Raw genomic sequence first — 24,400 nt, forward strand, 5'->3', positions numbered from 1 at the left:
AGAAACCATTTTGGGGGAAGTTCTCAGAGCGTTCGCAGCTAACATAATTAGGAGGAAGTTTCAGAAGCAGCGGATGTTGGTAGCTATGCCAGGATGAAAATGGTTATATTTTAAGCATGATGTCATCCCCTGAGCAAAGTGAAATAAGCCAGAAGGCAAATGTAGACAGGTATGCCCAATTTGTTTTAAAGTTCCAGAAACCCATTCAGCCTTACATCTGCTCAACTCTGAATGACTTTCAAGAAGACAGAGATTTTTTGGCAAACTACATATTTCCTCAGCTTAATGAACTCTGCAATTCCCGGGGCACATATTTCAAAGCCGTAGACCTGAGGTGGCCGGCGTTGATGGCCCCGCCACCCTTATCCTCCAACCTGTTTAGACAGCATTCTTGTCTCCACTCCCAGTATCTGAAGCTCTGTCTCGACTATGTGAACACCTGCTTTCCCTTTTTCATCTGCATGCTGGGTCAGACATATGGGGACTTTCTCCCTGAGCACGTGCCTTTACTGTTCTCCAAAGCAACTGACTTGTCAAGTTTATCCACAGTAGAGCAGAATCTCTATGTTGCTGCAAAAAATGGTTATCCTTGGGTCCTGGAGAGTCCCAACTACAGTTTGACGGAGCTTGAGATCATCCAAGCAGCATTTCTGAATGAGTCTCAATTTCAGTATTTTTACTTTAGGACCGGAACCACGCTGCTGAAGACTTTAGATGAGGAAAAAGAGAGGCTGTCCTCAGGCTCTCTGAATGACGAAGAAAAATTAAAGATCGGAAAACTTAAGGCCAAGATTATTAGCAAAGGACTCCCTGTCCGATTTTATAAAGATCTCCACGAGTTGGGTGAGCTGGTTTTCAAGGACTGGTCAGTTGTGATAGAACAACTTTACCCAGCCACTTTAATGATTGAAAATATGGGTGAGTAACTATGGAGATAGCTAAGTCTATTATCAACATAAAGTTAATATGTTTTGCATGTCTTCCTTGTAAGAGGACTTTTGAAATGATTGAAAATATACCCTAAGCATTTAAAATTGTTACCATATTTCTATAACATACATTTCTCCACTTGAAGATTTTTGAAACTGGAAATTAGAGCAAATAAAGGATCATGGAAGATTATTTAGGAAGTCCAGGAGCTCGGAGAAGACCTCAAATATCTGGCAGTCCCCCTACGGGACATTTGGCCTCGTCTGAAGTCATTTTGGTGGCAGAGTTGGGGGGAGTGCTCCTGGCATCTTAAGGGGTGGAGGTCAGGGATACTGCTAAATATCATTCACCCTTACTACTCAGTAATCCGTGGACCGGCAGCCTCAGCATTACCTAGGAGCTTGTTAGAGAAGCATTCCAAAACTACTGAATAAGAGTTTACATTTTAATAAGATGACCAGGTGGGTTGCATACACATAAAGTCTGAGAAGCACAGCTTGCCATTCTGCCTCTAAATGAAGTGATTACATTTATTTTTGAAAGTAGTGTCTTGTAGACACATAGAAAGAAATGGCAGAGCAATATTAGAGTATGGCAGAGATTTTTCACCTAGACAGACTTTGGGAGGGGTCCGTGGTGCCCTTAAAATTACATAAAAAATAGTATGTTTACATGCATAAGAATGTAAGAAGATGGCCTGTGTCTTTGATCAGATTCTCAAAAGGTGAGAATGACCTTTCAATGAGAGTGACCTTTTTCAGTGACCTAAAAAAGGTTATGAATTACTGTTGTAAGGGCCCAGTGAATGTGAGATTGCAAAGTGACAGCAGGTGGTGCATTCCCAAATGATTTCAGGGGCCAGGTAGGCAATGGTCCTTATGATAGGGAGCAGGTGGATCTGCGGCGAACTGAACGGACAGAGTTGACTCACCTAAACTCATTCGAATGCAGTGTTGGTGGGGAGGGAGGCGGGTGGTGAAATCCCACTGGTGCCGATCAACTCTGCCTACAAGCCAAATCCTTTTGGAGTCCTGGAAAAGAATATTGTGTCAATCATCTCTGGGTTGCAGGTGACTCAAATTGGCTTTAAAAAAAGGGAATTTATTAGCTTATATAACTTTAAAGCCTAGGATTAGGTCTGGTTCAGCTCAGGTTTCAACCAGTGGCTCAAAAGATATTACCTGCCCTGGTTTCTTACTATTTCTCAGCATGGCTCTGCTCTCCTGATATTGCCACAATTCGGTGGCTCCTCCATCGTGGAAGGAAGATGGCTGTAGTAGCTGCATGTTCAAGTCCAGCAGAAGTGGCTCAAAGTCCGAGCATCGAGTCTTTCTGTCTCTGATTAGCCTGCCTGGGACCATATGCTTGTATCTGACTTAATCACTGGTGCCAGGTGATGCTCTGATTGGCTCATCCTGGGTCATGTGCCCCCTTGAGCTGGAGGTGGAGTCAGACCCACTGGAATAACATGAACTGAGAGTTGGGACAGGTGGGATACCGGATGGTAATCTGGGGCTGTTATGGAAACTAGGTAGGGTGAGTGGTTGAGTGTCAAAAAATATTCTGAATATTTACTATAAGCTTGGAGTTTTAGAATGTCTAAGGACACACACGATCTCAGGTTTTTCAGTTCCTAGCTGTGTGTGACCTTGAGCAAATGACAATATTGGTAAGCCTTAGTTTCTTCTACATAATGAGTTAACATTAGCCGCCTTGAGAGTAATAATGTGTGTAAAATAGCTAAAAACAGTGCCTGACGCATATTAGGCACAGAGTAAATAGCTGATGAAACGAATAGCAACAAATGAGTCCTGGAAGAATATATGCATTTGGCTAAAGCTTGAAATATGGTTAATAGTGATTTTCTTTGACTAATCTCAATCTGACCTGCATTTATAGATTAATATTTCCTAATGTGCTCAAGAATCAAGTCTGTCTGTGTATTTGGGTTAGAGACAAAGGTATTTCTCCATCGTATTCTCCTTAGCCTTTGATTTTAGTTATTGAAAAATTAGGTTGCTTTAGACTTAAGTTTTGAATGTATAATATGTGGACTAAATGTGTGAATTAGAAGTTACAGAATTATAAAAAAGGCTTTAGAAGTGCTATATTATTTTTCTTCTGTATTTTTGCTACCCTTTAGTCACCCAGGTAGTTCCAAAATCTGATGGGGTTGGGGGGCAGTTAACAAAAGGCCATTTGGGAAGCCGGTGGTTATTGTAAGGCAATGTAGAGCTATTGGTTTATGCTCTTAACACATAGAAACACTTCTGAGGTCCTTGAAGATACTGAGTTTAGTGGGTGAGGTTCAGGTTTATCTCAAGAGACCCAGGCAACTGTGGGATCATTCCCAATTCTAAGATCTTGAAATTTGAAGCTGATTTTGGCCAGACTGTAGGTCTTCCAGATCTATTTGGCTTTAACCAGAACCAGAGGGCAACCCAGTTAACTGTGGAGGCACAAGGGGTATCTTGGGAACCTACCAGGTCAACCTACCTAGCGTTCATTTTCTTGCATAACAGCCTCCCTCCATTAAAAGCAAAAACAAAACCTTGGGGGATATAAGTGTCTTCAGAGACAGAAGGGCATTTTGGCAGTCCAGAACACCTTGACTTTAATTAAACTATGAGTTTAGAATTACAGTAAATTGAAACAAGAAGGAATCGCTCAGAGATCCAAGCATCTAGCCCTGCCCCTTATTTTACCAGAGAGTTTAAGGGACTTGCCCAATGGCAGAATTACATCTGTACCATGGTTGTCATTGTATTAGGGCATCTTGTCCAAAAATACACCCCGTTCTCCCAACCCCTGCCATGGATAGACATTTATACATTTGCCACAAGATTGAATTAGGTAACTTCATACTTAGATACCAATCTAAAAAAGATGAGGAGATGTATTTAGCAAATCCAGTTTTTGATTTTTTTGGGGGGGGGGCGCTTGTTATTCTGAGGTCAAGAAATAACTTAGAATCCTACGTAGGATTTCATATACAAATAGCTTTAGGAAGATTAAATTACTTGCCTATTGTCTGCTTTCATTACAATACGTAATGGGCTGTGAAATATGGTGCCAACATAAAAAGAAGGTGATACGGATACAGAAGGGGAGATACCTTCCTGGGCATTTATAATAACCATATGTAATGGAAAATGTGAAATAAATCTAAGGTACTAAAACTTATTTTTTTGTCTATAAAGACTATAAGCACAACTTTGAACGTTTCTATCATGAAGAGTTTACTGAGAAGTGCAAGCAAGTGTTTGTTATTTCCAAGGAATCAAGTAGAACCTTCGAAATCTTGGAAAGATTTGCCTTAAAGGATGTGGGATTTGATTTTAACAGTGCCGCAGCAGGTTCCAGTTTAGACTCTATTCTCAGGTAAGATATCAAGAAATCTCCAGCCTTTTTAGGCCTGAGCAAAACAGCCTGTCTTGAGTGAATATGATCCCTCAAATTTCAACTGTCTTCCCCCACCTCCCCTTTTCTATGCCCATCCTTTCCTGCAAGAGAGGCCCCTGAAAAGCCACCCTTGGTTTAGAATTTCCTTATCAGATATCACTCTGCGTTTGCAAAGTTTTCCTGGCTGTTTCATTTCCTTTCTTCTAGTCTCCTCAAGGAGATTATAAACTCTGGAGGGCAGAGCTTGCCTCCCCACCGCCCACCCCTGATCTCAGTTGGTCTAAGTAATTCCTGACAATGATGGAATGACTTTAAGGAGAAGAAATTAGATCAGGAAAAATAAATAATGCATCTGTACAGTGTTGTATATTTTACAAAGAGCTTCCACATACATCATCAGCTCATTATTAATTACATTAAGATATTCAGCTAATGCTCATTGACTGCCTACTCTGGGCCACATTATTATTTGTGTTTGTGTATGGAACTGAATTATCTTACCCAACATATGCACTCATTGTTTTATCCAGTGTCCTCCACATCAAAACCCCTATATCTCTCCCCACCTGGCACGGTGGCATACTCTGTTCATCACCTCCAGGCAGGAAAAGGCTGGGACGTGAAGTAGGATTCGGGTTGTCTACAGTGTCCCTCTCTGTCTCACCTGTAGAAATAGGGAGATTCTTGAGATAGTTTTCTTTCTTCCATCCTCCTCTTCCTCCTCCTCCTCTTCTTACAACAGATCTCCTTTATTTTCTGAGTTTTGTATTTTGAAAGAAACCCACCACAGCGGCTGGGATGGCTCAGCCCCTCTCCCTCCACCATCTCCACCACCTCTGCCCCAGTCTCTGCACCCACCATTTTAGCCCACTGAGGTGTAGAGCTACCAACATTTTTGTGGTTCCGGAAACTCGTGCCAAGAGGAAGACGAGTTATTTGGTTAATACAACATGGAGTTCGGGCAAGGCTTTTAAAACTTAACAGGGGTTTGAGTATATAGGTCATGTGTTAAAAAAAAATCTTAGGTTTGAATAGGCAAATCCATAGAGACAGAATCCATAGAGACAGAAAGTAGGTTAGTGGCTGCCAGGGTATGAGAGAAGAGGAGAAACAGGAAATGACTCCTGGTGGGTCTGGAGTTTCTTTCGGGGGTGCTGAAATTGGAATTGGTGGTGGTATTTATATAACCATGTGAGTACAGTAAAAACCACTGAGTTGTACACTGTAAAATGGTGAGATTTTGGTATGTGAATTAAATCTCACGTAGGTTATAATTTGAGTATTTCAGAGTAGATGAGAAATTTGATGATTTTTATTGCAATGAAACGAGTCCAAATGTGCCCAATTAAGTATAATAATGAAACAAGTCCTTTGAAATTAGCTGTGTGGAAACAGGGCTTTGCCATTTGGAAACAATACTTTATACTGTAAGTTCCTGAATCACATGTATAGGTAACAGAAAGGGGTGTTCTTTTGAAGTTTCAAAACATTGTCTTAACAACTGACCATCTAGAACAATAAGCACAGATTGCTTTGCAATGTTTTCATTTTCTATTTGTTCTTAAGAAGAAATCATTCAGACCCTAGCCTAATTATGTGGATGTATTTTATTTGTATTTTTCCTTCGTTGGTTTTACCTGCCAAGAGCCAAGGAGTGTCCTAGACACAGGGAATGTAGCAGTGGACAAAGAGACAAAAACCCCTGCCTCCACAGAGCTTACATTATGGAGCTAGGCAACAAACATGGCAAATATGGAAAACATATAATGGGTTCAATGCCTTTAGTGCGCTATGGAGCAAAATATAAAACCTTGAAAGGGAATAGGCTATCTGGTAGAAGTGGCCTTTGGCTAACTACTGGAAGCAGGTGAGGGAGCAAGCTATGCAAATATGGATTGGACAAGCATTCCAGACAGAGGGAATAGCACGCACAGAGGTCCCGAGGCTGGAGGAATGGCAGGGAGGCCAGGGAGCTGGAAGGAAGTCAGGGCTGTAGGGAGGGCGGTAGGGAATGAGGGTGGACATGTAATGGATGGGGGGTGTGTGGGTCTTGTCTAGTCTCATGGGTCATTGTAAGGACTTGGGCTTTTTACTACTTTTACCACAGAGCAGTGACATATGTCATGTATTTTGACAAGCAAACTCTGTCTGCTTGGCTGAGGAGAGACCAAAAGAGGGCAAAGGTGGAGGTAGGACACAAAATCAGATTCTGCCATTCAAATTTGATGGCAATGCAATTAAAGCAGTAACACACTGACTCCTAATTCATAATAATGGAGGTGGAATTCTTTTTTTTTTTTTAAAGGTTGACTCTTCTAAGATATTGTTTAGAAAAGTAGCAAGTTGCTTTTTTTTTTTTAAGATTTTATTTATTTATTTGACAGAGAAAGACAGCGAGAGAGGGAACACAAGCAGGGGGAGTGGGAGAGGGAGAAGCAGGCCTCCTGCAGAGCAGGGAGCCTGATGCGGGGCTCGATCCCAGAACCCTGGGATCATGACCTGAGCCGAAGGCAGATGCTTAATGACTGAGCCACCCAGGCGCCCCTCTTTTTTTTTTTTTTTTTAAGATTTTTTTTTATTTATTCATGAGAGAGAGAGAGGCAGAGGGAGAAGGAGGCTCCCCGCTGAGCAGGGAGCCTGACGCGGGACTCGATTCCAGGACCCTGAGATCATGACCTGAGCCGAAGGCAGACACTTAACTATCTGAGCCACCAGGTGCCCCTGGAGGTGGAATTCTTATGGAGAATTTCTATTTAATGATCCTAACCTTCTTTAGATTTCCTATTTTAATGATCTTCAGACTGATCCTCTTCCTTTGCTGAACCCGAATGTCAGGCTTATTTATTTGATTTCATTCACTCATTCAACAATTTATGATCAGTTACTGTGCCAGTCACAAGCTAATAACGAGTGAGGTAAGCCTGGTAACTGCCTCCGTGGAACTTCCATCCATAAAAAAATCACGAGGCACATATTTATTAAATCACAAATGTGTGAGGAACAGGGTTGGAGTCTGTCTGTAATGATACCAGTGGACCTGGGAATCCTCTGCATATCTGGGAGTTCTTCACCGCCAAAGTTAAGCAACAGGACGGGTTATAGTGTGCTCACGCCAGTTCAGAGAAATCACATTTCTGCAGTACAATTCTGCAGGGCCGCAACACTCTGGTAGAGGAGCAGGCTACGTCTTAGTGAGTTACTAATAGTCGTGGTAATTTCCAATGTCATGGGAATCAGGATTAATGGGAATCCCTGGCATATGAATGCTTCTATTTTTTATTCTCTCCTGATATGATGTTATATGGAGGGCCAGTCTGGCGATGGTGGCTATGACCTCAGGAAGTTATGGATAAGCAGGGCAGATACAAGGGCGGTGGACTGCTGTGGAGAGTCTCCCTCCCTGGGCCTTTGGGCAGGTTGGGCCCTTGATGAACTCCAGGTTAACATTGGACAGCCCTAGGATCTGTGTAGCTGGAAGGGCCTTCTAAGGTTACCATCTCTCGACTGTTCTAATTTTACATAGGACAGAGCGAAAGCCCAGAGGGCAAATAACTTACTTGGAGCCAAGTGAGGCCAAAGTTGAGACTATAATTTCATATCTCTTAGAGAGAGATGCAGGACAATTTTTTCTCCCTTCCTCCCTCCCTCCCTTCCTTCGTAAATATTCTTGACTACATTTTACCCTTTTATTTTTTTCAGAATAAATCCTCTTCCAGTTTACAAGTCTATTTTGCTCTTGTCTGGAGAACGTGGTTGTGGGAAGTCTACTCTGATCGCCAACTGGGTGAATTATTTCAAAAAGAAATACCCCAGCATGTTGATGATCCCTCATTTTGTGGGCAGCACTTGTGAAAGCAGTGACATCATGTCCGTGATACATTACTTCATCACAGAGTTACAGTACAAAAACTATGGTACTGGAATCAAGCCTTTAACTTTGGTGAATTTTGTTAGAGATTAGATATTCTGTCTGCTGTTCCTACAGCTGATTTCCTCTTGTTCCGGTGTAAACGCTGTATTGTCTCCCACCTCTTCCCCTCCCAGAGTTCAATTTCCTTCTTTCTTTTCGTACTTCCTTCTTTGACCAAATATTAATTGAGTACCTTTATGTGCCAGGGCACTAGGCAGTGGGGATGCAAGAGTGAACAAAAGGAACAAAAGTCCTTACCCTCATGGTGTTTTTATGTTATTGGGGTGAGTGAGACAACGAGTTCGCCAACTAAAAACCTAATACAGAAGGTTGGATGGTAAGTTCTAGGAAGAAAAATAAGAGCCAGAAGGGAGGTAGTGTGTGGTGTGTGTCAGAACGGTTAGGGTTTGAAAAGGGTGGCCTGGGGAAGCCTCACTGAGAAAGGGACCTTTGAATACATACCTGAAAGAGGGCGCCAAGCAGGTATCTCAGGGATTTCATTCCAGCCAAGGGAGACAAGTGCAAGGCCTCCATGGCAGGATGTGCCTCCCAAGTATTGCTCCTCCTATTGGACTCCGTAACTGTTTCTTTTCTTTTTTTTTTTTTTAAAGATTTTATTTATTGGGGCGCCTGGGTGGCTCAGTTGGTTAAGCGACTGCCTTCGGCTCAGGTCATGATCCTGGAGTCCCGGGATCGAGTCCCACATCGGGCTCCCTGCTCGGCAGGGAGCCTGCTTCTCCCTCTGACCCTCCCCCCAATCATGTACTCTATGTCTCTCTCATTCTCTCTGTCTCAAATAAATAAATAAAATCTTTAAAAAAAAAGATTTATTTATTTGAGAGAGAGAGAATGAGAGGGAGCACATGAGAGGGGGGAGGGTCAGAGGGAGAAGCAGGCTCCCTGCCGAGCAGGGAGCCCGATGCGGGACTCGATCCCGGGACTCCAGGATCATGACCTGAGCCGAAGGCAGTCGCTTAACCAACTGAGCCACCCAGGCGCCCTCCGTAACTGTTTCTTGAGCATGTTCATTTACTCACGTGCTCATTCAGTCACCCATTGCTGAGTATTTATTGGTTGCTTCTTCTGTGCCAGACACTTACTTCCCTGGGTTCTGGGATGTCCACCTCAGGAGAATAAGGTCATGGCTCCCACAGATATGATGTTCTAGTTGAGAAAGGCAGATAACAAATAAACAAGAAACAAATAGTGATAAACACCATGCAGAGTGATGTGATAAGGTGACAGGGTGCTAGTTAGGTTGAGTGGTCCAGGGCTGCGTCTCTGTATTAGAATAACTCTAGCTGTGGTGACAACTAAGTCCCATTTCAGTGGCTTCTTGAATGAAGTCTATTTCTCACTCATGGAACAATCCAGTAAGGGGTTCTTAAGTTAGGTAACAAGTGGCTTTCTTCCATGTGATGATTTGGGGACATAGGCCTTTTCCATTTTGAGGCTGTGTCATCCCCTAGAGCCTTGGAGTCCTCTGCCTTTGGCTAGAGGAAGAGGAAAAAGGGGGGGGGGAAGGCACACCCGTTCCTTTAATGCCTTGGCCTGGCGGCGATCCAGATCACTTCCCCTGCCATTCTTTTGGCAGGAACTTGGCCACCGTGGGCCCACATGGCCACACTGGGAGTCAAGTGGGGACAGAAAGCTAACCCCACCCTGGAAGGGGGAGTGTGGACTTTTGCAGGACAAGTAGCTATCTCTGCTATACTCTGTGAAGATCTCATGGACAAGGAGGAGCTAGCCATGTGGAGATTAGAACATTCCAGGTGGAGAGAACAGTTAAGGTAATACAGGTCCTAAGCCAGAAACAAAGGTGAGTTAGAAAGGAAAGCAGGCCAGTGTGACTGGCAGGAGGTGAAGGCCAGGCCACTTTGGGTCTGGGCTTTGTTGCACAGAATATTAGGTCAAATTCTGTTGAGTACAGTGGGAGGCCAATGGGGGATCTTAACCAGGGGAATGATACGATATGATTGATATTTTGAAAAGATTAAAGTCAGTCTGATGTATGGAAAATGGATGTAGGGGAGCAAGTATGGAGGCTTGTTAGAGGCTACTGCAGTGGTCCAAGCAAACGATGACGGGGGCTTGGGGAGGGCAGGAGCAGAGGAGGTGGAGGGCTTTCGCTGGACTGAGAGTCTCCTGAGGAATTGCATGTGGGGCTTGAAGGACAGGAGGAGTTGAGGACAGCTTTGGGAAGCTAGATAGATGGTGAGGGCTGTGTACTGAGATGGGGCATTATCAGTGGGGTGGGGACAGCAGGTTTTGAGGGGAATCAAGAGTTCTGCTTTGGATGAGATTTAGTTAAGATACAAGGTGTCTATGGGGAATGATAACAATTGTGTGGGATCTACCTCTGTTCTAGGAGTGGTTTGAGAGTCCGACTGCTACTTATTAGCCGTATGAGCTTCGGTGAGTTATTTTAACTCTCTGTGGCTCCATGTTCCCAGTTTGTAAAATGTGGATAATAAAAGAAATGTCTTTTAGGTAGTTGAGAAGATTAAGGTAAAGTATGAAAAATAAAGACACTTAGCACAGTGCTTGGCATAGAGTAAGCACTGATAAATAGCAGCTATTATTATTAATGGGTGTCTGCTGTGTATTTGCATGTCTGACCCCACGTGCTTTGGGGAGCTCATCCCTTCTCCTGTGGGGCTTGTAGCCAAACGTGCATTTGGGTATTGAGTGTGTATGTGGGGCTCAGAATGAGTTTCGATGGATGTGTATTATCTCTATATGATGGGACAGATATTTGAGCTCCTTTGTGTGAGTGTGTATGTGTGCGTGTGTGTGTCCGTGAGTAAATAGGGTAAACACGTGGGCATGAGTTCTCTGCGGTTGCATTTCTCAGGGCATGTAATGTGGGTAAAATCAAAATCAGTAGCAGCAGGTATGACTGGTTCTAGAAGACAACCACTGATCCTGCTCAGCCACAGCCCAAGGGGGTTCAGTCTGGCCAGGCGGAGGAGATGAACTCTACCGAACGTGCCCAATTATGATTTTATTCCCAAAGTGAATTGTGATTTTAATGAGTGTGGTTTTAGGTACCGAAAGCTCCTGATAAAAACAGCTGCTGTCTTCAAAACAAACAGATCTTGAAGCTGACAAAGTAGAATCAATTCAGGAACAGCCTGTGAATAGCAAACACTCAGGCGACACCTTGTGTCCCTCAAAGGATACCCCCACCTCATTAACAGCAGGGGGCCAAGGGCAGGGGCTGGGCTTCTGCTCTTGGCCCACCTGCATCTTCCATCCTGGCCCTGCTACTTACTAGCTGTGTGCTCTTGGGCAGTTTGCTTAAGCGACGTCCGCCCCGATTTCTCATCTGCAAGATAGGGGTGGGACTAACAGTGTGTACATAAAGCTGTGTGAGGAGTAGAGATACTACAGATAAAGGACTTAAAAGAGTCCCTGGCACACGGTTGCTGTTGGTATGATTGTTGTTGTGATTATTATTGTTATTCCTCACTGAGCTAGAGAAAGAGGCAGAGGGCGGGGGCCTGCTAAGGGAAACAAGAAACTTCTGTTCATTAGCTAGACTGGGGGGGGGGGGGCAGGCAATGCAGGAGAGCCACAGCCACAGCCGGGAGGAGGCTGAGGGGAAGCACCGCAGCTTGGCCGCGGGAGCCAGGAAGCTGGGTTTCGCCAGTGTCAGGTGGGTGTGGGCGAAGAGGAGGCGCTGCTGCTGAGAACACAGCCGGCCCGGAGGTCAAGTGCCTGGAGCACATTCGGCTTCCTTGCAGAGCCGTTCCCTGCGGGCTGAGGTCCCCTCGGCGGGGTACAGCCACAGCTCCTGCGGGCGCCCTCCCTAGAAGGGACACCGGGACGCCCCCCTGCGCAGCTCGCATTTCTGCTCCTCTGGCCTCACCCCTGCCTGCCTGGGTAGAGGGATCTTGCAGATAGAAGGGCCTGGAGTGGGGCGCCTGGGTGGCTCAGTCGTTAAGCGTCTGCCTTCTGCTCAGGTCATGATCCCAGGACCCCGCCTCGGGCTCCCTAGCGGGAATCCTGCTTCTCCCTCTCCCACTCCCCCTGCTTGTGTTCCCTTTCTCGCTGTGTCTCTCTCTGTCAAATTAAAAAAAAAAAAAAGAAAAAGACTTCCAACCTTTAAAAAAAAAAAAAAGAAGGGGCTGGAGTCCACTCTCCCCACTCCCACGCCCCTCGCCTGCCTCACAGGCTGCTGATGTTCTTTCTGTGACACGCTTCACAGAAGGTCAGGAGAGAGCCACTGACTTTCTTATTTACGTGTTTCCTCGCCTTGTTACCCCCAGAGCCCGGCGGCAGCCCGAAGAACAATGAGTTCCATTTCTGAACTGGCTTTCTGAGTGCCGGGCTCTGTGCTAAGGGCTTTATCAGCATCTTATTTAATGCTGTCAGCATCCAGCATTCTCGCCCCAGATAAAGAGATGGGCTCAGAGTGGCTGGCTCACGCAGCTATGTGTGGGCAGAGCAGGGCTTCAGACCAGGTCTTTGCCCAGCTCCAGGCCCCTCGTCCTCATTACTGCCCTGTCTTGCCTCCTTGAACCAACAGAGGGACACTTCCTCTTCTGAATGATTTCCATTGGGGTCCTCTCGTAGCATCAGTTCCCAGGAGAGTCTGCCCTCAAATCAGTGATGTGGAATGAGCAGAAATACTAACAGGACTTCTTGGCAGGGCTTGCCAAGCCTTGTGCCCTAGGCCCGGCTGCCTTCACCAGGGTCTCTGGCCTTTTGCACCATGGGTTTGGTCTCCCTGGAGCAGCTAGTCACTTCGGTCCCTCCTTGTCTGTCCGTTTCCGTTCCCTTCTACTGGAAGGCCCCTCCCTTTTCTCAGGTCAGTTGAAATCCTTCTCCTCCCTTAAGCTCTACTTTTTAAAAAAGATTATTTATTTATTTATTTGACAGAGACACAGCGAGAGAGGGAACACAAGCAGGGGGAGTGGGAGAGGGAGAAGCAGGCTTCCCGCAGAGCAGGGAGCCCGATGTGGGGCTCGATCCCAGGACCCCAGCATCATGACCCAAGCCGAAGGCAGTTGCTTAACAACTGAGCCACCCAGGCGCCCCAGCCCTATTTTAAAGAGCACCCTCTTGGGGCACCTGGCTGGCTCAGCCGGTGGAACATGTGATTCTTGATCTCGGGGTCATGGGTTCGAGCCCCATGTTGGGTGTAGAGAGTACTTCAAAATAAAATCTTTAAAAAAATAATAAAGAGCACCCTCTCAATAAGAGAGCCTGATGGATGCCTCTCTCCTTCACCTCCAACTGTCAAGTGGCAAGGATAGCCCCAGTCCCATTGTATTTTAGTTTATGTGGGTGTCTCCCTTCAAGGACTGTGAGCTTGTTGTCCTGGTCCCGCATGACTTATACATGGTCCTGTCATTATTTGTGTTACTGTATCCCTTTATAGTCCTGGGAGTGCAGGGAACCGTGTCTATTTTTTTTTTTTTCTTACTGTGGCACAGAGAAGTTCATTTTTTCAAACAAGTAAGACAAAAAGCTTAGCTTAAAAATAATAAAAACATACTCATGCATATAAACGACATCAAAAATAACATGTGTTTGAGCCATGTCTATTTTATTGGACATTGTCCCACTCTGTGCCTGACACAGGGCCTAATACGGAAGTTTCTCAATAAATCCTTATTGAATGGCAAGAGATAACACTGCCCAAAACTGAAAAAAATCAGTCAATCACTAAGTCATTTTGTTACAAGGTATTTTGAAATTCTATCAATTGACTTCTTTTCTCTCCCCATAAATTTACCTATCCTGACTGGGTCTTTGAACATTTGAGATGTTACTATTTAAATTAGGCAATAGGCCACTGTCGTTGAGTAGAGACAGTTTGGCCCTAACAGAATAAAGAGACATATTTAGGATCATTTTCCACTGCTAGTAATTCTGACTATCTTCAATATTATTTTGAGGAAAAATAATTCAAATTACCCCAAATGGGATTTTAAAAACACTGAACCAGTGCTTTCCTTTGTGTACATAGATCTCAATCTGTAAGTATCTTCCTTGAGGGTTTTTTTTTTCCTTTTTTTGTCTGGGATTATTTTTTTGCTGATTATTCTGAGTAATATTATGCTTTATGATTGTTAGGCTGTGTGTATTTTCTGAGGTTCATTCACCTCCGTTTTGTCACTTAGCCTCTGTACCAGCTTCATGCAAGAGGTGAGCAGTGCATGCCTTCCACATATGAGTGCTGGTGAATCGTACACACTGGTGGTGACCCACACAGCCTGAAAACTCAAATGGAGTAATCTTTAAATGATGGTGTGTTGTTTGCAAGAAAACTATTAGCCCAATCGGTGTTTTTAAGGCTCCCACTGATTTGTGTTCAAGTTTCTTCACCTTCCTAGGCCTGTTTCCTTACCTACAAAATGAGGATTTGGACTAGACTACATGATTTCCAGAATCCTCCTGCTCTAAACTTCAGTTACTTAAGGCCTGAAGTCTCGATATTGCCCATACTTTAAAAATTTGGGGGAAAAAAACTTCCGAAAAACTGAAAGGATGAAGCACCAAGATGAATTGTGCTCTTCCGGCTCTTGAAAAATATTTTTTATTGTGTGACACAAGCACAAATCATCTTTTTTTTTTAAGATTTTATTCTTTTTTAAGTAATCTCTACACCCAGCATGGGATTTGGATTCATGACCCCGAGACCAAGAGTTGCACGCTCCGCTGACTGAGCCAGAGAGGTGCCCCTATCTTTTTTGATTCCTTCTCCTCCTTTATGTCTCACATTCATATATAACCTTCAAGTCATTAATTTTATGGTCATTTGCTAATACAAAAATATCTTTAAAAATCAGTATGTCCAGTTGTAAGATAGGTAAGTCCCGATGATGTTATGTATAGCATGGTGACTATAGTTAATAATCCTGTACTACATATTTCAAAGTGGGTAAGAGTACATCTTAAAAGTTCCTATCACAAGAAAAAAAATTTTTTTTTAATTCTTTTTTAAAAAAAATTTTAAGTAGGCTCCATGCCCAACATGGGGTTTGAACTCACAACCCTGAAATTAAGAGTCGTATACCCTACGACTGAGCCAGCCAGATGCCCTGAAAAAAATGTTTTTGTATCTATGTGGTGCTGGGTGGTCACTAGACTTACGGTGGTGATCATTTTGTAGTGTATACAAATATCGAATCATTATGTTGTACGCCTGAAACTAATGTAATACTATATGTAATTTCTACCTCAATAACAAGAAGACACACAATACCCTCTACTACAATGTAAAGGAGAAAGATAAAGTAATTTATTATAAAATAACATGTTTTTCAATATGTAAACGCTCAGACATGGTTTCAGCGGAGGCCACAGTGGAGTAGGCAGGTGCCTGCCTCTCTATGGAAAATGACCATGGAAATGATAGCGGTTAGCACAGACTGGCACTGGTGTGTTATATTCAAGGTTCAAGCATTATGAGCAATATTCCTATCAGGGCTAGGATTTTCTGAAGTGGCGAACAAATCTTGGTATCATTTTAGACGAAGCAATATATAATCTTCCATCACTTTATATGGTAGTTGTATTCCTAGAAAATTCTATGTGTTTTATTTTATTTTTTATTTTTTTAAAGATTTTATTTATTTATTTGAGAGAGAGAGAATGAGAGAGAGAGAACGCATGAGAGGGGATAGGGTCAGAGGACGAAGCAGACTCCCCGCCGAGCAGGGAGCCCGATGCGGGACTCGATCCAGGGACTCCAGGATCATGACCTGAGCCGAAGGCAGTCGCTTAACCAACTGAGCCACCCAGGCGCCCAAATTCTATGTGTTTTAAATCTGTGCAAATTACTTTGCGTTTACATGAAAATGGAGTTGGTTTCTAGGTGAAGTAATTAGTAAGGTTCCCCCCCCCCCCCCCCCCGCCCCAATGTGACTGACAGAACATTTGGAAGTCAGGTAGACCCCAGGACACAGCGTCATTGTGCGTGAATGTCCTGTGTTGTAGGACGTCTAGAATCCCCGGGCTTCCCCTGTTGAGTTCCACTGCTCTAATCAACTTCCTGTTTTTTGACTGTTCATGTACTTTCCTTCCTCCAGACCTTCACCTCTGCCTTGTCTTGCTTGATATACCCTTGCCCTCATCTCTACCTGTGCACTCTTCAAGGCTCATCTCAAATGTCTTCTGCACGAAACTTTTCCTTATTGTGATGGTTCTGCATCAAACTCCAGTAAACTTCAGACTCATATTCTGCCTTCAAACGTGATTATTTCTGTACAGAACCCATTTTCACTTCCCTTAACTCCTTGACTTTATCTTACAGATCATTTTATCTCCTCTTGGCAGCTAGCACAGCATAACAGGCAGCCAGTAAGTAGTTGTTAAACATAATTATTCTCAATGCTTCTAACAGAATCTTAATGCATCTGAGAGACTAAATCCATTAAAGCTTCTTTACATAACTTGGTTTTCTAGATTCTAATATGCCTAAATTTCTATGGGAAACGTTGCCTTTGAAAAATAAAAGCAAGATCAAAGTTGTATGTAGTAAAATATCCTTAGAATATTAGGTAGTTGAGGGGCGCCTGGGTGGTTCAGTTGGTTGAGCGTCAGACTCTTGGTTTTGGCTCAGGTTGTGATCTCGGATCATGAGATCGAGCCCCGTTTTGGGCTCCAGGCTAGGCATGGAACCTGCTCAAGATTCTCTCTCTCTCCCTCTGCTCCCCCCCACCCCCCATCCCCAGGACATGCATTCTCTCTCTCTAAAATAAATGAATAAATCTTAAAAAAAAAAAGAGTATTAGGTAGCTGATTACAATTTTGTGTCGCTACTACAATGTCACTTAACCAGAGTTTGAAAGTGGTCCTCGTATTACATCCTATACCCTTTGCTGGTTCGTTACCTAATTCTCCCTGATAATTTCCAGAATCCAAGGTCTGGGGTCCAATATTGTGGGTAGAGTAATTTAGGATTGGTTATGTCAGGTTTAATGTGGGCAAGGAGCGAAGAGTCTAGGCGCCAGGGGGGAGGACCACCCGGCGGTGGTGGCTGAGGCCCCTAGAGAGCCCCCTGACGTTACAGAGCTGCAGAAACTTCACAGACCATGTAGACTTCTCTTCCTCCCCATCCAACTCTTTGTAACATGATCTATTTTTGCATTTTGGAGAACAAGAGTAATGCTTTGGATCATACAAAATATTTTTTTATATAAAATCCTGAAAATGTATAGGAGACATCTGGTGGTAAATATCATTATCCCTTTTGGGTTGAATATTTTTAGGCTGCTAATCACACATATACCTATACGTGTCAGCTGTACAGCTGTGAATAGCACTCATTGTTCCCAGCCCCTTCCGCCTCCCCATCCCATTAACATATTCTAGCAGTGATGGAAACATTTTCGCCTAATTTGAGCAAATTCCTGTGCTCTAGGTAGTCAGCTTGAAACTGATCTTCTTAACGAAGACTCAAATGCGTTGGTCTTTCCACTTCTTGTGGAAGTCTTCATTGCTTCCATCAGTTTAAAGCCATGTATACTTGTCCTGGATGGAATTGAAGAATTGATTGGCATTTATGGGATTTCAGGACAGAAGGTAATCTCTTTTAAAAATAATGCCTATTTTATTGCTGTTTTATAAAAAGAATACCCCATAATTTAGAATGTCCGTAACATCTTTCCATTGCATTATCTATAGCTACAGCCAGCATTGCTTATGTTTACTGCTCTCCATTTCCTTGAACAAATACTTCTGTGGTGGCACTTACTGTGGGCCAGGCACCCTTCTAGGAACTTTAGAAATATCAACGGATAGAATTCTCAGAAGAAGCCTATGAAAGAGAGACTGTGATCATCGTCCCTGTTTACACAGAGGGAACGGAGTGTGGAGATATTAGGTGGCTTTATAGGACATCTGAAGATGGTGGTAGACTCAGAATTCAGATGTGGGCAGTCTGGTTCTAGAAACTGTGGCCTTTACTCCCGCCTGGTTCTGCCCCCTGCCTCCCTATTTTATACTTTTACCAAGCATTTGTTGGGCCCCTAATATTTTCTTTATATTGTATATTTTGATCTGCCTCATCTACACTGATTTTGCACATACCAAATTGGTTGCTCTGTAGTTTTTATCCTGTTGGAGGTGATATTGCATCTGTGGAACCTCTAATACACCTTAGTATCAGCCATTACTTTGTGAAGCATTTTCTCTAAAACCTAAAAACACATGGACTTGTAAATTATGTAAGTAATCTATGTTTCTTATAGAGAATATGATAAAGAACAAGAACACAGAAAATTAAGTATACTCATAGTCTCACCACTGCTCAGCATTTGGGAGTCTAGCCTTCTTTTTTCTATGGATGTCTGTACATACTCATTGATGCTTATGTCAATGAAGTTACACACCGTATTATTTTGTAATCCGCTTCTTAATTTAATACACAGCAAGCACCATCAATGGGAAAAGCACTGTAAGCAGAGTCCGACAGGGTCCCTGCAAACAAATGGGACTTTCATTCTAGCAGGGGATGGCAGATGTTAATGATGCGATTACACAAACAAGCATAAGATTGCAACTGTGACAAGGGCTGCCAAGGATCAGTATACAGTGTTGTGAGAGCTTCTAAGGAAGGGATGTGGCCTTCGGGGAGGGCTCCCTGGAAGAAGGGCTCCAGGCGGAGCTCTGTGGGAGGAGGAGGGACCCTGTGGGCTGTTACCTGCCCCAGTGTGGTGCAGTGGTTAGGAGACTGCCTGGGGAGCCAGACCCTTGGTTTCAACCCCAGCTCTGCTGCGTACTATCAGAATGAATTAGATATGACATTTAGCCCCTCTGTTTTGCAGTTTCCTCCTCTGCCTATTGAGAGGGTTGTTAGGAGGACTCAATGAGTTGGTGTATTAAAATTATACCTGGGATTTGATTTATAGGAGGATGACTGAGTGACAACATGGAGAAGCCAGGGCCATTGAAAGAAATTATGACTTATATTTCCTAAGACAGGGAGACACACCATGTCATACAGGGCCCCGGGGGGAGTATCACGGTGGCTAGGAGGCAGAAGATAGGAGCCAGGAGAAGGCCCAGGCCAAAGCCTTTATGGGGGTTCCCTTGGGAAAGGCAGAGTAAACCATTCAGGATTGGCTAGTTTGTACAATTCCAGCAGGCTTTGTGGCATAGGGACTGTCCCTGGTTGTCTGGTCCCCGGCCCTGGGATGATGTAGGTCAGGGAAATACTGGGTTGGTGGGGTGCCTGGGTGGCTCAGTCGTTAAGCGTCTGCCTTCAGCTCGGGTCATGATCCCAGGGTCCTGGGATCGAGCCCCGCATCGGGCTCCCTGCTCCACGGGAAGCCTGCTTCTCCCTCTCTCACTCCCGCTGCTTGTGTTCCCTCTCTCGTTGTGTCTCTCTCTGTCAAATAAATAAAATCTTTAAAAAAAAAAAAAAAGAAATACTGGGTTGGTGAGTGAGGGGTAGATTGGAAGGCGGGTGGGGGCGTGGTCTTGGATTGGCTGGTCTGCACACGACAGGCATGTTCCAGGCAAGCTGTCCATCACCCCCAGGAATTAACTTGTCTTGGGAGGAGCAGTTTCTCCCGGATCTGTAAGGCCCCTGAGAGATGGCAAACTATCAGAAGAGACAAAAAATGAAAATCTTTAACTAATACAGTTAGTACCTGAAGACACATTCCACACGGTGCCAGGCTCAGAGTAAGTGGTCAGCGTTTGATAGTTGCTCTTATTATTATTATGGTAGTTGCGAGGGGTGGGAAAAGCTGTTAAAGGAATCTAAAAAGATCTGATTAGGTGTTTATTTTATTCCGAAATAAAGCCATTTACTTACGATAGTATTGCGGTATAAAGCAACGATTCTTCAGCATAAAACAGTGTTCTCTTTTTCAGTCAAATGGTTCAGTTGGTACCGTTAGGTTTCCTTTGGCCATCACTGTAGGTCATTCTTCAGAAGCCCATGATTTGTCGAATCACTTGTTTGTAGGAATCTCTTTTTAGAGGTCATATTTGTACTATCAAATTCGAAATAGATGGATGAGTCAGTCAAATACAGTTCTGTGGGGTGAGAGTGGGTATTTTCTTAATCACCATATTGTTTGCTATCCAACTTACTGTTAATAACCTTAACCCCAGCCTTTACGCTGTACCTACTCCCTCTATTCCAGCTACTCTAAGTTTAAAAACCATCAGCAAAGTAGTTTTAAAGTCTTTAAAGATTCCCAATGTCTTTGACTTTCTCCATCAGGTAAAAGATTTCTCTTGGCTGCCATGCTTACTGCCTCCTCATTGCAAATTTATCATGAGCACTGTCTCCTCCAGCCTGTCATACAAGTCGCTGTGTGCCCGCCCAGATGTGAGGACAGTGGAGCTCCTGAGCGTAGGAGACGAAGAAGTGAAACTAAACATCTTTCAACAGTATCTCTTCATTCCCAACAAAGATCCGCTCCGACAGAGCAAACACACTTTGAGGAAAAGAACGCACCTGAACCCTTTAAAACTCACAATCCTAGCAAATGAGCTGAGAGAATGTAGAATCTACCGAGATGAGTATCAGTGTCTGAAGGAGTACTTGGAGGTGGTCTCCATTCAGGAGCTCTGGGAATTGGTTCTGAAACGCTGGATTGAAGACTATAGCTGGACTTTCATACCAAAAAGGGCCAATTCAGACACAATGGCTTCAGGAGAAGGTAGGCCTTGGCCAGTGTTGACAACCAGCTGGAGCCCATGGGGAGAAAGATATATGGTGGATGACCCAGAGGAGGAGGGTCTAAGGATAAAGTTTTCAGAGAAAATACAGGATGCCCAGTTAAATTGTAATTTCAGATAAAGAACAAATAATCTTTTAGTAAAAGTATGCCTCAATTATTGCATGGGACATACTTATATTAAAAATTAGTTGAATTACAGATAAATAATTCCATTAGAAGTATATCCCAAATTATTGCATAAGCTATACTTATACCAAAAATCAATTTGTTGTTTATCTGAATTTCAAATTTAACTGCATGCTCTGTATTTTAACTTGCTAAATCCAACAATCCTGTGTAGGGAGCTCTGTGTTGCCTGTAAAGAGAATTGTATTAGGCACATTTTTCAGGAGTCTAAGAAATGGGCCTTTATTCTTTCTTTTTAAAAAATATTTATGAGCAAGACAGAAAATGAGGGAGAAAGGGAGAGAGGGAGGAGTGAGGGAGAGGGACAAGCAGACTCTGTGCGGAGCCCAGAGCCCTATGCAGGGCTTAATCTCAGGACTGGGATCATGACCTGAGCCAAAACCAAGAGTCGGATGCCTAACCGACTGAGCCACCCAGGCGCCCCGGCCTTTATTATTTCTATAACTCAATTCTTTTGAGCCTGTAGTCCAAGTGATGGCAGAAACCTAATTCAGTTAATCTAGGTTAATTCCATCAAATAAGCTTGTTTTCGGACAATTCAGGGTGTTTTTCAGTCAAGCGAGGATTTGTGTCCTTCCTGCGTCTCTTTTGGGTTGAGCTTAAATCTGAGGGCCTTGCTGCTGGGTGTCCTCGGTTGTCATCTGTCCCTGCTGTCTTCCGCTGAGGTGGTCATGGCCCCAGATGGTCCACAGATACTGACGTTCCTCCAATTTTGGCATCTTCTAAGACACCTGTGTTCCCATCTGTTCTTGAGTTGTTTGCTCTACGCTGCCATCAGCCACCACTTCCCTCATCTTAATGTGAGGAGGCCCCTCTCCTCTACTAACATCTGCACCCTTCTGGAGCCTACAGTCTGGTGGGTACTGAACATTCCTGACAGAGCACATTGGTTGCTCGCTGCACGCTTGGAGCTCCTGGCTCTGTAGGTCTCCCCATAGTGATTTCTGCTGTCTGGTTCTGAGGGCATCGGGAGATCTGCAGAGCTGCTGTCTTCTAGGCTCCCAATGGGAAGCAGAGTGCAGGCTCTCTGTACTCTTGGGTCCCCAAGTGCGTCTGTCTGGTGGGTCCTCTCTCCCTGCTCACAGCCTGGGTTCCGGGGACGGCACAGGCCCCTTCACAGAAACCCACCTGAGCAACTCCATTGCACTCTTTCCTCACTGTCTCCTCCACCTTTCTTGGTTCAGTCTTCCTTAGCTCATCCTGTAACTGAGTCTGTTGTTTGTGGTTAAAAAATTTATTCCATGAGTTGGTCAGGAGTTTGTTTTTTTTTTAAAGATTTTATTTATTTGACAGAGAGAGACACAGCGAGAGAGGAAACACAAGCAGGGGGGCGTGGGAGAGGGAGAAGCAGGCTTCCCGCCGAGCAGGGAACCTGATGTGGGGCTCGATCCCAGGACCCTGGGATCATGATCTGAGCCGAAGGCAGACGCTTAACGACTGAGCCACCCAGGCGCCCCAGGAGTTTGTTTTTTGATATTCAAGAGTCAGTCTTTTGAGAAGGAAAGTTTATTCTCAAGGCTGTTATCTCTGCTATGAGCTTCAGAAGTCTGAAACTTGAGTTTCTGCTACAATAACCTTCTCTGAAGGATGATGAATTTAGAATGGAGCAGGGATGGGGACGTGGGGGTGGGGAAAGAAGCAGAAAATGCTTGGACTGAGAGATATATTGGTTGGCATGACAACATATTGTCCTGCCCCATTTTTTGCTCTAGAGTATGCATTTCTGCAAATAAAATTGATTGCAAATTTAGTGTACCCTCCCCCACCTGCAAGGAGGTGAAAAAAAGGTCTTTGTGCCCTGAGAAGGGTCACGCAGGCAAAGTGACCCATGGCTGTACCCATGGCTGTCCCTTGTTGTCCAGCATTATGCGGGAAAGCCCAGGTCGCCTTCTTCCAAGGGACTACTCCTTTTCCTGGCTGACTTTCCTCCTCTTAGCACTGCCCACTGACCCGTCCTCAAGTCCAGGGCACTCAGCCACAGGTCCAAGAAGAACTTGGTCAAACTCGGGTCAACCTCAGAAGAAGCTTGCACAGCTAGGGCTGAGCAGCTGCCTCTGCTTAACGATTGCAGGTGTTTGGGATGCATGCCCCAATCCTAGTACAGGAAGTCCATTTAGAATGACAGACCCTGTCGTTTCTCTCAATGGCCTTAAGGGTCTCTTTTGAGTTGGTTGATCATAAAGCCAGTGGGAAATGCAGCTCTGGCTGAAAAATCTAAGGGTCAGGTGAGTCAAGGGTATAGCTGCCTCAAGGGGTATCTGTGAATGTGGCGAGAGAGCAACCGTACAGAAAAGCCATTCATACCCATACATGCAAATTTGATGTCTGCAAATCTCAAGTAAGACTGCTCGGTGGTATGATAATGGGCCAGCTTGCCAGTTTGGAACCGTAGCTCGCATGGATGTATTAGTTGGGACAATACAGATGATAACTTAATGCCTGCAAGTCTGGGCTCTGAAGCCAGGTTGTCTGTGCTCAAATCCCCATTCTGCACTTATTTCTGTGTGATCTGGGTAAGTTATTTAACCTCTCTGTGCTTTATTTGTCTTATTTGTAAGACAGGAGAGTTAGGTAGTATCTACTTATAGGATGATTAAAAGAAAAGTTGTTAGTCGTATAAAACATTTAGAATGGGCTCCCTGCTCGGTGGGGAGCCTGCTTCTCCCTCTCCCTCTGCCTGCCTCTCTGCCTACTTGCTCTCTCTCTGTCAAATAAATAAATAAAATCTTAAAACAAACAAACAAACAAAAACATTTAGAATGATGCCTGGCAGGTGGGAACTCTTCTTTTTGTCATCATTGTCATTACGTTGTCTTAACAGTGCTGGATGGCTGGGTGGTCGATGCTCTGTGCTTATTGAGCATCTCACATTGTGGACTGACTGAGGATGAGATATTCCAGATTTTGGACATGCTGGGCTACAGAGATCATTACAAAGTGACCACGTTGCACTGGGCTGCCTTCCGCAATGCCACCAGACACTGGGTCCAGGAGAAGCCTAATGGCCTCCTGCACTTCAGGCACCAGTCCCTGCGGAATGCTGTGGAGCACAAGCTTCTGGGTAAGGCTTGAATCTGTGTGAGTACCTGCTAGCTAAGAAAAGGGAAGTTTGCATGCAAGGGAAAACTTGTAGCTGGCATTTCTCAAGTAGAAGTGAATCTATAAACATGTATAAACGTGGTGATATAAATTAATACTTATACCTGCTTGTGAGTAACAGAGACCTGACATCAATGGCTTCCATCCCAGGATTTATTCTCTCACATGAGAACTTTCTGGAGGTAGGTTATCCTATTGGCTCCACATGGTCATCTGGGAC

The 24,400-nt window shown here is 44.2% G+C and overlaps 1 protein-coding gene across 1 annotated transcript in view; it reads left to right on the forward strand.

The window, feature by feature from the left end:
* The window catches only part of LOC117998806 (putative tetratricopeptide repeat protein 41), a 73,448-nt gene continuing 49,048 nt past the window's right edge, over positions 1-24,400 (forward strand). Inside the window, exons 1-6 of the mRNA XM_034987709.1 lie at positions 1-918; positions 4,131-4,311; positions 8,032-8,246; positions 17,619-17,779; positions 20,433-20,874; positions 23,903-24,142. Of these exons, the coding sequence (XP_034843600.1) occupies positions 117-918; positions 4,131-4,311; positions 8,032-8,246; positions 17,619-17,779; positions 20,433-20,874; positions 23,903-24,142 (2,041 nt within the window). The 5' untranslated portion in view covers positions 1-116. The remainder of the gene's footprint in view (positions 919-4,130; positions 4,312-8,031; positions 8,247-17,618; positions 17,780-20,432; positions 20,875-23,902; positions 24,143-24,400) is intronic.

This window comes from Mirounga leonina, unplaced genomic scaffold, assembly GCF_011800145.1.
Source record: "Mirounga leonina isolate KUSES-001 unplaced genomic scaffold, KU_Mleo_1.0 Mir_418, whole genome shotgun sequence".
In the NCBI taxonomy this organism is placed as follows: domain Eukaryota; kingdom Metazoa; phylum Chordata; class Mammalia; order Carnivora; family Phocidae; genus Mirounga; species Mirounga leonina.